The 15,186-nt window shown below is 45.4% G+C and overlaps 2 protein-coding genes across 2 annotated transcripts; one reads left to right on the top strand and one right to left on the bottom strand.

Annotated features, from left to right (window-relative positions):
- The first annotated feature begins 4,269 nt into the window (after positions 1-4,269).
- On the top strand, positions 4,270-6,497 carry LOC143369971 (NF-kappa-B-repressing factor). Its single transcript, XM_076814517.1, has 7 exons — positions 4,270-4,534; positions 4,658-4,791; positions 4,893-5,130; positions 5,197-5,323; positions 5,395-5,567; positions 5,632-5,805; positions 5,885-6,497. Exons 1-7 carry the CDS (start codon positions 4,359-4,361, stop codon positions 6,045-6,047), a joined length of 1,185 nt encoding a protein of 394 aa, XP_076670632.1. The 5' UTR covers positions 4,270-4,358; the 3' UTR covers positions 6,048-6,497.
- A 143-nt stretch (positions 6,498-6,640) lies between these two features.
- LOC143369973 (prohormone-4) lies at positions 6,641-15,078 on the bottom strand. The gene is made up of 6 exons (XM_076814524.1): positions 14,941-15,078; positions 14,110-14,352; positions 13,307-13,975; positions 12,184-12,315; positions 11,070-11,222; positions 6,641-10,973 (listed from the first exon to the last, which is right to left on the bottom strand). The coding sequence occupies exons 3-6, from the start codon at positions 13,434-13,436 to the stop codon at positions 10,780-10,782; spliced, it is 609 nt and encodes a 202-aa protein (XP_076670639.1). The 5' UTR covers positions 13,437-13,975; positions 14,110-14,352; positions 14,941-15,078; the 3' UTR covers positions 6,641-10,779.
- Positions 15,079-15,186: the final 108 nt, after the last annotated feature.

Raw genomic sequence — 15,186 nt, forward strand, 5'->3', positions numbered from 1 at the left:
AAAGTCGTGATATGGAGCATGCCATGTAGAAACGAAATTTCGGTGGATCGAGGGTGAATGTTCGCGTCGCGCCGCGCCTTTCGGTCCTTTAGTCGTTTAGTCTCTTTTGCAATCTCAATCGGGAGATTCTTAGCTTTCGCATATCCCTCGAAAGTTACGCAAGTGCATATTTGCAATAGATTATGCCACTAGGGCTCATTGTAAAGAGTGCGATAGGCTAGATTTAAGGGTAGAGGTACGCTTGCTTGTTGAGAGTGACGCCTTTTACCTTTGCTTTTGCTTACAATTAGCTTCACCGTGCACCGTGTCGTTTCGCATTTAGTATACTTTTACAGACTTGTCATAGTGTATTTTCTATTTCCTACTTTCAATTCTCTTTTCTTTTTTTCCGGTAATATAATTCGCTCTCGGGAGAGATCTTGAATTAGCACAAGATGCTCGGGCACGATACACTCGCCTGTGCAAATTGTCGGCTTTGTGATGGGAGCGCGTATTGCAGCTGCATGTGATTTAATTGTGAGGCGGGCTGCTGTGAGTCTGACCCCTCAGGCGCGGCCCCTAGTGGGGAACTCCCGTTAATGGGGGGCTGGATGAATGGTGGTCGCGTATTAGCGTTTTGTCTGTGCAACTGCAATGCGTGAGTGTATCGAGCAGCTCGAGATCTCTCACGACGGCGAATCCGTGTCCGTTTTTCAATTCTTTTTCTATCTCTGCAATGAGATACTTAGCGTCTGTTTGTCACTTGAAACCAGTGCAAGTGTGCCTCTAAAATATGCGAAAGAAATTGTAATGGCATATGTGTAGAAAGATCGACGAGAACCTCTCGTCTATCTTTCTTACGCGCGCATGCTAACCCTTTGGACTTTAAAGTAAAGTCTTTGGAAATAATTTTAGTAGTTTTTTACCTTATACCGCAATCACAGTCCAAAGGGTTAGTATAACGAAGTATAGTGTATATGTGTGCTGCGAAACTTAGAAAATTTAGCCAGGCAAGTCCAGTTTTAAGCGCATCATCGAAACATTCGCCGAGGGATTCGCCGAGGTTTTCTCTGGTGAATTCTTTAATAAAGAATTCACTAAGAGATTCGTTGCTAGTTTCAGGGAAGAATTAGATCTGGGTTAGGGTTTACTAACACTTTAGAGTAGAATTGGAATTTTTCTGGCATTCCATGCCATTAGCGCCTGATGAGGCTGCTTCTATTTCCTTTTACAATTCGGAATTATCATGCGCCTAAACAGGCTGCTGTATTTTTTAATTAACATTAAAAAGGATGAGACCTGATGATGGTACATTAGAATTAAAAAGCATTAGGCGCCCAAAAAGGCTACTCCTTCCATACATTAAGATTGAAAAACCTTAAACGCCCGAAGAGGCCACTCCTTTTTTCTATCAGACAGAATCAGAATTCATTGAGCGCCCAATGTGGCTGCTGGAAATTTTTCTCAAAGTCTGAATTGCGTGACACCTTGCAATTTAAAGGAAATTTTTTCGAACTTGTTTAAATACAAATTGTCTGTTTCAGTTATAGTGTTTGTGATCGCCCGTAATGCGATCGTAGAGTCAGTGTTTTTGCGCAAGTAAAGCTAGTCGAGAGCACCGGTGCTCTAATAACTTTTTCACCGCGAAAGTAGAGTCATGCACGAGTCCAACTGCAGCTGCAACGTTGAGAGCTAAGCTGGGGCTGAGTTGAGGGGTGCTCGTCTGGGAGCTGCTGGTCAGAGGGATGCTGGTCAGACGGATGGTGATCAGAGGGGAGCTGGTCTCAGGGATGCTGGTCAGAGGGTTACGAGTTTGCAGAGATGCAGTACCGATGATGACAGCGAACGGTGAGTCATTTTATCATTCTTTGAATGGGGGTGCATGTAGTACAGCTACTTAGCTCTTTCGATTCTGGCCGTTCCAACACAAATGCACGACATGCAGAGGCCCTTTTCACATGGTCGGTATTCGTTTGGGGAACTCTTATGCAATATTTCGCGAATATGGTCTAGGGCGTCTAGGCAGTAGCCTTATGGCGTGGTCCTTTTCTAAACCATATTCACGAAATATCGTAGAAATGTTCCCGAAACTAATGCCAATTATATAAGATGCGCCACTAAACGTTATGCATGTGTGTTCGAAAGAGCAGCATCGATTGAGCTGACCATACAAGGTACTCGTAGATAGTGACATGCATGTGTCTGTCTCAAAATAAAAAATAAAATAAATCAATACAATTGTTGCTCGCGATTCTTACAATTTTATATCGATTAATAATAATTCGTAAAATAATCGGATCGATCGAGTCAAGTAGAGTCACCGCGAAATTTTTTGAAATGGGTCTCAATGAAACTAGTCTTCCTAACAATCTTGCATTCTAGCAAGATCTTTTATGGTCGCCGGTAATGCGATCGTAGAGTCCACGCTTTTTTCGCGTCCATATATTTTCAAGAGCGCCGCGGCTCTTGTGTAGAGTTCTATTACCGCGAATTTACAGTCAAAGTTTTGCGGATCTATGATTTATACAGAGCACGGGAGCTCGTGTTGATTTTTCGTCGCGAAAGTAAAGTCAACCTTTTGCGTATCGGAAATTTGTCCAGAGCACCGGTGCTCTAATTGCTTTTTCATCGCGAAAGTAAAGTAAAATTTTCGATTAGCTTCAATTTTCAGCTGCTTGGTATTTTAGGTCCTAGAAAGGACCTAGCTTGTGGGCCCTAGAGAGGGCCCAGAACAGGGGCCCTAGAGAGGGCCTTCGGCATAGGCCCTAGAGAGGGTCCTAGTCATGGGCCCTAGAGAGGGCCTAGCTCGTGGGCCCTAGAGAGGGTCCTAATCATGGGCCCTAGAGAGGGTCCTAGTCATGGGCCCTAGAGAGGGCCTTCGGCATAGGCCCTAGAGAGGGTCCTAGTCATGGGCCCTAGAGAGGGCCTAGCTCGTGGGCCCTAGAGAGGGCCTAGAATTATGCTAGCTTGGTAGCTAGCTAAGATGTTCTTGCATGCATGCCGTAGAATGTAGAATACGAGTACCTTGTATAAGTGCAGAGAGATCGACGATAATCGTCAGTCTATCTCTCTTTCGATTTCGCTTTCGCGTTCGCGGTTGTCACTAATAGTAGAGTCAAATCATCGTTTCCCTCATTGCAAACAATGACGGACGCGATGAGTTTATTGAAATGGAGGGTGGATGGGATCGGTGTTTGTTTCGGGATGGGTCACTTTCGTAGGTACCTCCGCGTTGGTGTGCCCGGTTCCTTGGTAACGTTTCTCAAGCATTGCGACTTGCAAAACGATATCAAGCTAAAGCCTACGATCTAGTTTAAGGGTCCAGATCGAGCGAAACTTACATTCAGTGAGTTTGGTTCGGTCTAGACATCTAATCAGAATTTTATTCTCTTTCAGGTAGGTATTTCTTCGATGGTTTTACATGATTTATTCTATTTCATGCATTTCTTCGATGGTTTTGCGTGATTTATTTCATTTCGTCGATTTCTTCGATGATTTTGAACTCATGAACACATGTCTTCCACAAATAATGTTGTTGTTTATATAAATTTTTATGTTAAATAAATTTGTTTGGCGTTAAATAAACCTGAATAGAATAGCAAGGTTAAAAGGCGTATGTGTTCTTGTTTTGTTGCGATTCTTCTTTCTCGGTCGTTGCACGGAATGCGTTTATAAAACGATCTTTAAATTGTTACTCTAACAGAATCATTTGTAAATCGCGGGTTTCGACTGACTTCTTGAATTCTAATTCCTACCACACGTAGCGTTACAATCTGTTTCGAGGCTTCATCGGTAACGTTGCATGCGACACAAAAATGGTAAGGTGGTTCTAGGACTCCCCCAAACCGGTGACAGAAAAATGCATTGGTTGATAGGTCTATCCTATACCTCGTCTGTGCTCCCGTAAACGATTCTGTATCGATAAAGTTGAATGCGACCACGGACGAGGTATTCTCGGTTAAATTTATTAAATTTTTTTATTTCACACCTGCACAATCCTTATACATAATTACTTTATAACAGCAGATAGAAGGATATACAAAGCAATTGAATATATTTTCTTTTCCTAAGAAAAGAAGAAATATTCAATTTCAATGTTTATCCTTCTATCTGCTGCATACGTGTCGCTGGCGCGACGATCCGTGGACAGGTTTTAAAGTAAACGGTACATTACACGTATACACATACACATACGTCCCGATTCACACCAATTCACACATTCACAGTTTAGTACGCACCTCATTGGTAGGAGGCGCTACAAACTCTGCTTCAACTTTCGTAAGAGGGAAGCTTGGCCCCCCTGGAGAATATGCGCGTTGTCGACGTATGCACGCGCGTATAAATTGATAATTTATTATAACAGCACCTGCAACAGTGTGATGAGAATGAGCTCAGACGACGATTGGGATGTTGAGCTTCATAAGACAGAGCACGAGTGCGACGAGCATTGGGAACTTAGGCGTAAATTTCTTCTAGCCCACAAGGATAAATTTCCAGAAGACGAGCTCGTTTGTTTAGCCCAAGTCTTTACCAATGTTGAAATACTCGGCTGCAGGTAGACATACATATGCGTATATGTGAATACTTCTTTTACAATTCCCTACTTTCTCCAATCAGTCGCTATAATTTTCATTCTACGAATGTATTTTTCATTCTACAAATGTATTTTACACCTTAGGTATCCCAAAGAAACGATGCAGCTAATAGCAGAATTAGCTCAAGGTATTGTTGGCGATTATAGAGAGAAGCAAAAGAGTAAGTTACAAAGAACGTTCGTGAAAGCCTCCGACGCTGCTAGTTCGAAGGTTAAAGGTATATCAAAGAACTGTGAGTTCTAACGTCAAGTAATTTTGTAGATCGCATTGTCAGATGTCTATGTATATTTTACGTCGCGAAATTCTTTTATCATTCAGGATTCACTGCCCCGTCGTCCTCGAAAAAGTTTGAAACAGGAGAAGAGAGTAAAAGATCTTCTACTGGTTCAAACGCCGACGAAGTACCTGCCAAACGCAGAAGATCAGACGAGGCCCCATTCGGCGATATTGTTTTGGTAGAGAGGCCGGGAGATATACCGCAGAACGTGCTCGCTTGTACGGTTAGCGCTTCGGGGGGGAATATAGATTGGAAATTGGATAGGATGAATGATTCTTGGTGCGTATCACTGGGGTTTCTTATCCTCGAATACGTGCAAACTTAATGAATTGCCCCTCTTTGCAGCAAATGCAGTATTTTTATTAACTCGAAATTATTGGCAGAAGCCAGCGGGTCTAATCAGAAGCTAGCAAAGAAAGAGGCATCCGTTATAGGATTACAGGAGCTACAGAAGCATTATTACACAATTAAGGTTCGTAAAGGAGAGATGTTTTATGTTAATATCTGCCTGATTATTTAGAGCTTCTGGTTTGTGCTATCCAGATTAAACATAACATAAATGAAGGCGCCAGTGTAACCACCACGACGATGTTGAAAGACGCGTCTAAAGAGGATTCGATCTCCGATGACAATATTGGGAAGAAATTAATGAAATTAATGGGTTGGACTGGCGGTGGACTTGGCAAATCACAGCAGGGGATCGTAGAACCTGTAACGTAAGTGTGATCTACCATTTCCTTGCAGAAGGGAGTGTTTAAAATATTCTCTTTCTGTATTTAGAATCAAGCAACAAATAAATAGGGAGGGCTTAGGGCTAAAGTCAAATTCTTGTACTGTGAACGACTTAAAGAACAAGTTTAAGGATGTTATGAGAAAGTATCTCGCGGGCGACATGAGGGACGATTTGGTGTTCTCTGCTGATTTTACGAATGATGAAAGAGCGGTAATTCACCAGTGAGTGTAATGATAAGTTAAAGATTGTTGATTAAATTAATAGCTCTATTTATTAAGTGAATCGTTGAATCTGTTTCAGGATCGCGAGACAAATGGGCTTGAAATCACACAGCTACGGTCCTAAGAATCAACGAACGTTAGTGATCTCTCGTAAAATAGACGTTCGAGACTTGGTCGAGGAACTGAAAAGCCTCGGAGGGGTCACCAATAAGTACGAATTAATCGAACCGACCAAACAGTAATAGAAATAGTATCCATATTTTTCTGTACGTTATGTAACTTAAATGTCCAAACCTCTGATAGACGTAAATCGTAATGCATCTGCATTATGGGAGCTAAACCGAAATACATGTATGACACACAACGCAACATGTCTCGATAACTCGCTATCAGTGGCGCATTTAACGGGCGGTCGATGATCAGTTGCCTGGGCCCCTACCTAAAAGGCCCCATCTTAAAAAAAAACAAGATTACGATTATATCCAAACACTATATATACTTTTTCTGTACTACTACACTTAGCCTGTTTTTAGTAAACTGCCTCTTCATTTCCCCGAAAAAATGGGCCGCTCAGAACATTTGCCACCTGGGTCTTTGTCCTTAAATCCGCCGCTGCAAACTATTATCATCTTTTAAGCTATTTTTTTTATACTTAAGAAGAACGTTTGAATAAAGTATCATTTTCCCCAACAGATAGTGCCAGAAATGACTACATCTTTTTATTACTTAATAGGTTCCTCGATAGGTTTATGTTCCACCGTGATCGTATCTAACGAATGGTAAGGATATAATTGTAACAACGCCGAGGGCCAGGTGCGATTTAAATTCCGCCGAGTAAAATTGAAGAAACGTTCACTTTATTTAATGATCATCGCGCGCTAAATTTATTTCCAAGAACATTGTATTTTAATTAATAGAAGTACAAAAACTTTAAGAAGCAAGATCACTTACAAGTGTATGGTACGTCGCAGTTTTGCCGTTACAATAAGAATGCTTTGGCAGTAGAACAATTAGAAGTTGAGAAAGTAACATAGATACGACAGCCTGTGATATTCATTACATTATCACATCGGTAAAATCTTGATAACTAAGATGGTCAATGCATTTATACGTATACATACGGGCAATGTACACCCTCATCGACCGGCGATAAGATCCAATGCTCGTACACGCTGCAATCACGCCTACACGCCTTGAATCATACCGAATCATCACAAATTAAACTCGTGTGTGTTCGTGCTCAAATCCTATGGACGGATGGCGTACAATTATAGATACACTATTAATCTCAGTGGTTTCCAATAGTTTCTCAGCAACTCATTGATTCCATGCCACACCGAATTTCGGTGGCTACTATTTCTTTAAAGTTTAAAGCATTTCTCGCGCCTAAGGTAAATGAGTAACTTAGGTAACCTAGGTCTGTTTCTGATTAAACAAATGGCAAGAACAGTGTTCGAGGGCGCGATACAAAGCGTGTACGAGCATTCGAGCGGCGGCCAGTCGAAAGCACCGGAAATACACGCGCTGCACACCGTGGAACAGGGGGTCGTCTCCGTAATTCCAATTGCCATCGGAGGCGTCTTAAATATAACGTCGAAATGGGGAAGGTGTGAGGAAGGAGGTAAAGGATCGAGGCGCTCGCGAGCGGAGATTCGGAGCGCCTCGATCCTTCGAAAGATTCTTTTCTCCTAAAAGCTTTGCGACTCTTCCCTCGGTTTCTGCCCTCGGTCCAGGCCCTACTTTGGACCGTAATTGACATCTGGAGGGAACGTTACATATCATCTCTCTCCTATCTCTATCTCTCTCTTTTCTCCACTTTTTTCATTTTCTTTTATATACCAAAATATTATATCTACTATCTGATAAAAGTGACTCTGTTGATATGTAATTATGCGCACGCGCGTATACGCGCGCGCAGTTATATTTATATTAATTAAAAGATATGTCATTGGTTGACTAGAAGATTACGTCTTAATAGGTAGAGATATGTATGTTTTTATCATCAATCGGAGAGGAAGTCTCTCGAGAAGCGCAGCCCTGATTTGGCTCCCCGTGGATCGTTTGGTTCCGCGACTCGAAACCAGGGGACCCGTCGGCCCCCACTCGAGAGAATTCGGCACTCGCCTCCATTAGATTGCTGATACGTATCTATACTGATATGTGTTGCGTTACCGTAATGAAAATATTAATACATCGTAGCATTGTATACTTGCTTCTTCTCTTTTTTCCGCTTTTTCGTTTATCCTCGTTCGCTTAAGTAAGATGCGCGTTATACCCTGAAGGAACGCGATACGATGCTCGATTTGTACCCGCTTCGCTTCTCATCCTTAAAATAGATATATGCATACGTATATACATATACGGTGTGTGTACGTGTGTCCTTGGGCTTCGTGTACAGTAACTTTATTTCGCGTCGTATTTGCGACGATCGGTCCCGCTGGCGACGTCGCTTCCGGAACCGATTCGACGAAATAACGCGGCCATGGTTGGCCAAGGTGAAGGCTCGTCTGCTCTCAAGTTCGTGCATGGAGCTTGTGAGGTCGCGCCGTGGCTGTTGCAGCGGAAACGATTGGCCACGTGCAGGCTCGCATCGATCTCTTCGTTATTCGCGGCGCACACAGGACACGCCTGGTCAAAGGAATGCGTTAAATGCAGTTAAAACACGGAGTGTTTCCAAGTGTATCTGACAATATCCGAGCGAAAGTGGCTCCTCTCGGAAAGGTGCATCGAAATGTGGGAACACATGTCTGTTAGAAGTACTCGTTTCTGAGACAGTCAGCTTTGAAAATGGTTGCAGGAGACGCGTGTTGTCCACGCATTTTCAAGGCCAGACTTATGGAAACGAGGGCTCGCGTGGAAGTACGTTATCCCACGTTCCGTATGTATTTCCTAAAGAGGAAGCCCCTTCTGTACTTTGAAACACCTTACGTGCCGCACGATTAAAGGAAACTAGCTTATTGCATGTGGACTCTGCTTGTTTCAATTCAGAGCGTATCGACGCGAAATTTTCATGGACGTTTCGCTGTGCCTTCGGACGAGAGAGCTAATTTCTACAGGTTTCCTTTTTATCACGCTCGGTAATAATGAATTCTACTTTCCGTCCGTGCGAAATGTGCGAGCGGTTCGACCTCGATACGCCCGGGGAACCGAAATCAGCAGGATCTTTATGATGGCGTACTGTACCAGCAGTAATCGTTAATTAGCAAGTGTGTGTTCTGTGTGTATGTGTGTGCTTGTAGTAGACAATGTATAAATATATTTGTACACGATAGTTTGTAATGAAAGAAACACGTGCAACGTCCGTTGTTCCGTTAGCGAGGCGGGACCCGCGCGTGCACGGATACATATCGTTATCTCACGATTTATCACGAACAGACCCGAAGCACAGCTTCAAGTAATAATAGAAGAACGCATGGGAGCCTGGTTAATGGGGAATCGAATGGGGATCGCGATAGCGCCCCGTTATCCGCCGATGATAAATTATTCGAACGCGAAAGCACTTTACGCGGGCAAGCGTGAAATATTAATTACCAACTGAAACGTATCTCTAATTCAGCGTGGCTGGCGATCAGATCCGGAGGGTCGGTCGATAGGGCACGAATAGCTTAGCGAGCCGGGGCACTCGTTTCGTTCGTGCTGTTTACAATATCGTCCACGAGCTCCGGGGCAACTGTTCCCAAGAAGTCCTAACTACACGCTACGTCTCGCCTTGTACCTTCGATCCTTTATATCATATTCAATCGACGCTTTAATTCATACTGTATAAAAGCTCTGGCGTAACAAAGACGCGTCACCACTGTTATTATTGTAGCCAGGGATTGTCTAGATCTAGAATAACTGTGGAAAGGAAACTAGGTGAAAATAGTACACGGATCGGTGGAATCGCTAGATGTTAACCGTTCGTAAATGGGCTACGAGCAGAGTTGGGCATTAACTAAATAAACAATTATTTAAATAACGGATCGAATAAAAGTTACCTTAACTTCACTTTATTCGACGAATAAAGTTAACCCAAGTTTTATCCGTTATTCGAAATCTTTATTTAAATAAAAATATCGCCCATCTCTGGCTGCGAGAGATCTGTTGGAAATGAGGAAAACATTTCCGGAGGGTGCTGCTACGGGTATTATAATAAAGATTGTTAACGATCTGATTGTCAGAATGCCGACGTAGCGGAACGGTTTCGGAGCTGCAGGTAGGAACAATTCTGTTTCTACGTACAGTTCCGATGTACGTCCTTTCCCGAGTTCTGTAATATTCTATTCGGCAAGTGTCTCGGAGCTCGTGTGCGACGATGTGCGTGTGTTGGACGATGATTGTGTGTCGCGTAACGGCGACGCCATGCCGGCCACGGAAATGAACGCGACGTTAATTGGTATCGATCGTCTGCTGCGTGACACTCGGACAGAGCGGCCGAGTAAAATATAATTGACCTGGTAATTACTAAGCTCGTGCTTTTTAGTCCAACATTCGATAACGTGGCCCTCGCCGCCGTGCCCTCTCCCCTCTCCGTTTACCGCCCGACCCTCCGCGCGGTAACGCCAACGACGTAATGTGCGCGTCCGCCCATCTCGGCGCGACGTTGCATCGACAAAGGGGCGCGCGGAATGATACACACAGAAGCGTCGACCCTTGACATTTCTCGCGAAAGCTTAAACTTCCAGCGCTCCCATGCCTCCCGACCAACTAGATAAATTATGCGTTATATCTTGATGCTTATCTCGGTGCTCGCTGCGTTCTCTGAAAAGCAAAGGTAATAAGAAGACATCGAAAGAAAGCGGAGGGTGAGGGAAGTAGGTGGGGAACGGAAGGGGAGTTGGGAAGCAGCCAGGGGGATTACGATAAATGGCGCGATCGTCCGGTCGGGCGAGTCTGCCAAGAGCTCGGGGGTTTCAAGCGAGAGAGTAGTGCGATTAATACGATACAGCCAGCGTGGGTAGCGCCTCCGCGGTGACATCCGTGGTGGATGGCCGTTCAATCGAGGAAACCTGTCTTAACCAGCTTCTCCAGGAAGAACTTCACATCCCCCAGCTCGGAGTCCTTGATGCCTATTGACTTGAGCATGCCCAGGTCCCCGTTCTCCACCGCCATGAACACGGAGCGCAGGTGTTCCAGGTCGGAGCGCATCAGGTGCAGGGCCGCGCCGAAATCTTCAATCGTCTGGGATTCTGGTAACGCGGATCCGTTAGATTCCATGCCCATTTATGGGCGATCGGCGAATGCCACAGGATTATTATAAACAGACTGGTGTCAGTAGAACTCACCGGATAGTGCTATGGCCACTACGTCCACCCCGCCTAGACGCTTCAGCGTGTCCCTCGCCTTGGTCCCGAACAATTTCTCGAGATAGTTAGGTCCGTGGCTTGCCAAAAGCGAACGCAGGAAGCTGGCCGTCTCCTCCACCGGCGGTCTTTTCGCTGGAAAGAACGAACGGTTCGAAATTATCGACGGGCATAGAAGAGATTGACGGAGATCGTACACGGACACGCCGAAGCGCTGCGTGTAACGTCGATATTACTTCAGCCAGTGATCCTCAACTCCTTCCGTTATCGAAGCCCCGTCTGATAAACTTATGTAAACGTCTAACGATAACTTTGCGTGTCACTTCCGAGGTGAGGATCAATGATTTAACGAGCGACCGTGTCGCCGGGAGTTTGACCTAGTGATCCTAGCCTCGTAATAGATAGGCGGGTAGTAGTGCTGGTCAAGTATAAGTCAGACGTACAATACGCGCCGCTCTCGCTACATGGTAACTACCATCGCAACCTTGTGCCTATTTTCATTGTCGCGCTATGCTGCTTTTTCTGGTCCCTGGCGTTTAATCGGGGTCATGATTCTTGCAAATCAAAGCTCCGCGGGGGTGTAACCCTCGTTTTTACGAAAAAGGAGCAGATGTACTGTTTGCGCGCACAGTGGTGGTGAAAAGAAGGTTGAAATGGTGAAAGGGGCACAAAAACGCAGGGCTGGATTAGCCAATAAGCAAAATAAGCTCGTGCTTGGGGCATCAGGGGAATGGAGGCAGCATAGAAATTTTCTGAATTTTAAAATCTAACTTCTGCTAGAAGCACTGTATAAGGGAGCCTCAAAATCATTTAAGTGCTTAGGGCTTCTAAAAGTCGTCGCGCATTTTGGCGAAGCGCGACGAAGAAATTAATAATAATTAATTAATTGTCGCTGCGCTTCGGTCGTCGATTGTTTATAAACATTAGAGACTTTAAGGCCTTAATCCGACCCTGCAAGCATGGGATGGTTCTGTTACAACGAATTATATCTTAATTAATACTTGAAACCTAGACTTTACTTAAGCGGACATTCAAAAACACGAGTTTCAGGCCTCCTCCTGACCACCACTGTAAATCGAAACGCGGAGAGATTTACCAGCTGTGCACAGTCGCGAGTCTTCATCGTAGCCGTTTTGACAGTCGGGGGCTCCGTCGCAGAGGTATTGAATCGAGATGCATATGCCGTCTCCTGGACATTTGAACGGTTCGTAGGGGCGGCAAGCGTCACCTGAAACGCACGATAAGAACATCATTTCAGAAATTCTAGAATAGAAAGATGCAACTCGTAGCAATGGTAATTGAAACTCGTCTGTTTCCATCGATATCAACAGGCGTGCTGCGTACCTATATGCGCGCGCGCGCGCGCGCGCGGAGTGTAGTATATTCTGCGTATAATATGGTGTTTGCCGTGTGTAATTCGCGCGAGTGTAGTATTAATCTTGGTAAGTGGTAATGCCCAAGTTAGCAATTATAGATGGTCAGCGGCATGGCTGATATTGACCGAGCAACATTAAAGAGGGAGAGCGCGATGTCTTACACGCGACGTTGTGGCGAATAATTTCCACCGCCCGCCATCTAATTGATATTAACTTAATTAGGTAGAGCGACGTTTACTCGCTCGCTCGCCCGTCCCTTATCCACGGAATCTCGCGAGCAAGTCGTTTCACGAGCCGAGGCAACCCGAGCCCTTACTCATTACCGTCGCGGAACTTAACGCTGTTTATTGCTCCAAGGAAGTTACCCTTTAAGTGACGGTTATTGCTTGAAGCGATTGAGCGACGCTCACCGACAAAACCGACCGACGGTTCCACTCATTGCATCGAATGAGCTGCGAACAGCGTATCACGACGATGAATCGTGATACGCTGAATACACCACGTGGATTGAAATTGCCACTTAAACGGCACACAGTGGTCGACACAATAAATTCTATAAAGATTACAATCTACGTGCGTGTACAGTATCACACTGCTGTTGCATCTCGGTGCCTGCCCCGTCCTTACGCCTCACCTCGAGCGTGAGGAGCCTGAAATACGGTGACGTTTTTAACGTTTCCCAATAGACCTCGAAGCTACCTGCCACTGGATATTACGCGTGAAAGAATCGCAAGAATGATACGTTACTCCCGACAGAGGTACATAAAAGGCTGCCGAAGATTCTCGACAGAGGGAACTGGATTTTGCGGAGGCTTTCGTACGTGAACACTGTGTGACACTTACCTGAGCGTTTCGAGTTGAAGTGACCATAAAAACGGCTCAAGTCGATCGCCATGACGGCACGCGGGAAAACAACGCAGGCACTGAGGGCGAGGCTCAGCGCAGCCACGCTGGTGCAGAACCTCTGCACCATTCTCAGCCGGCTGACGGTCGACTACTCTCTCGACTATTCGGCGTGCTAACACGCGTTTCCCTTGATCGACAAGGAAGGCACGGCGTAACGTCGGCTACCCTGTGCGGCGCGCGGTATGCGTGATCGCCGATCCCGAGAGCTCTTCTCTATCGGTGCTTAAGGACACGTCGGAATCGAGACGATGGTCGTTCGCGCACCGACCCCACCGTGAATTATACGAATCTACGGTATACGTTCACCGCCACTCTTCCTCCTTTAACTTTTCCTCGTTTCGCAGCCACCCTCCGTCTACCTTTGATTCCGAGTGGCTGGCGCGTGACGCGGGGTGCACAGGCACTGTGAACACACCTGCCACACACACGTACAGTACGTGCTGTGCCATGTACGTATTACGATCCCCCGCTCTTCCCACACTTCCCCCACCGTGCGCGGGCGATCGGTCTGGTGGGGGAGGCACGCAAGAACCCCGGCGACCAATCGACTCCCAGGACTCGGCTGGACGCGGCCAATCGCCGTCGGCGAGGATCGAACGTGCTACCCTGGAACACCCACGCGACCCTTCTCAGCCGAGTCGCATTGATTTCAACCCCCGTTGCGCCCGTGCGTAACTTTTGTTTATCGTTACAATGCCGCGTTTACGCCGCGACAGGAATACGCGGACAGAATGGCCTACCTGGCGTGCGCCACCCTGAGCAACCTGGGAGAGAACGGGTTCACGGGATTTCCAGGAATCCCCACTTAATCCAATTAACACGCGACCTCGAAACTCTCCTAAAAATTCTCTTGCCCTCCCCTCCGGCAAACCCTTTCTATATTATCCAGCCTTCCTCTCCTCTTGCCGCTGGTTGCATGTACCCATGGGATTAAACCCTTTCCGCTGTGGTGTAGATAAGGATCTCGAAGATGGAGAAGTATTCTGTAAATAATGGTGGATTATTATTCAGTTGCTTTTAATATTTGGAACCTGAAGCTTTTGATTGTTTTAGCAACTTTTGGGGGGTTCCTGATCTTCGTACGATGGAAATGTTGGAAAACATGCAAAGGGATACTGAGTGTCTATTAGCAGCTGCAAATATATATTATCCGTATAGTTCTTCGCATTGTGCGTTTTCATTAATGAAACACTAAATTTCCTGTAATTTTCCGATTTTCGCTCAGCGCTCCATGTCGCAATAATACGTAATACGAGACGAGGCACTCGATTGATATACGGTCGTGTTACCTCTGCGTTTGCATGCGCCTTAAACAGAGAATTCATGTAATATTAAATTGTATTCCGCAGAGTCGAGAAATCCTAAAGCTCCGAGCGAAACATAAACCGAGATCTACGCGTTGCTGTGGCGTGCAGAGAAGTTCTTAACTAATAATGTTACAAATTTCTTGGAAACGGGGAGAAAGTCAACCGCAATGTGGCTTCATTGCGCGCGCTTTCGTACTTTACGAGCACGGCATTTACTGGCGTTGGTTAACCGTGCCAGGGTGATTTTTTAAGTAAATTGTATACCTGGATTGTTATCTTCGAGAGCGGGCGAACCAAGCGTGTTACCGTTTCATTTTCAAACGCTCGCCTTGTATTTCCGTCTAATTACGTTCCGTAAATAAGCGCTAATTGGGCTCGGCATTTCGCTTCTTTCAAGTAATGCTATCTGGTACGCGAGAGAGGAAAGGCAGCGATTACGTTTGAAGATAGCTACTTGGTATCTGATCCATCGATTACAAATCTGCGACTCCCGCGGTAACTCCGTGCCGT

This window comes from Andrena cerasifolii, chromosome 6 (genome assembly GCF_050908995.1).
Source record: "Andrena cerasifolii isolate SP2316 chromosome 6, iyAndCera1_principal, whole genome shotgun sequence".
Taxonomy (NCBI): Eukaryota; Metazoa; Arthropoda; class Insecta; order Hymenoptera; family Andrenidae; genus Andrena; species Andrena cerasifolii.

Bases quoted from the DNA above. Each gene is read 5' to 3' on its own strand.
- LOC143369973 (XM_076814524.1), bottom strand. From the start codon at position 13,436: ATGGTGCAGAGGTTCTGCACCAGCGTGGCTGCGCTGAGCCTCGCCCTC. The intron at 12,316-13,306 runs GTAAGTGTCACA...CGTGCGTTTCAG, and splicing joins CTTCAACTCGAAACGCTCAG to GTGACGCTTGCCGCCCCTAC. The intron at 10,974-11,069 runs GTGAGTTCTACT...CCGCGTTACCAG, and splicing joins AGTGGCCATAGCACTATCCG to AATCCCAGACGATTGAAGAT.
- LOC143369971 (XM_076814517.1), top strand. From the start codon at position 4,359: ATGAGAATGAGCTCAGACGACGATTGGGATGTTGAGCTTCATAAGACA. The intron at 5,131-5,196 runs GTGCGTATCACT...CCCTCTTTGCAG, and splicing joins GATAGGATGAATGATTCTTG to CAAATGCAGTATTTTTATTA. The intron at 5,568-5,631 runs GTAAGTGTGATC...TTCTGTATTTAG, and splicing joins GGGATCGTAGAACCTGTAAC to AATCAAGCAACAAATAAATA.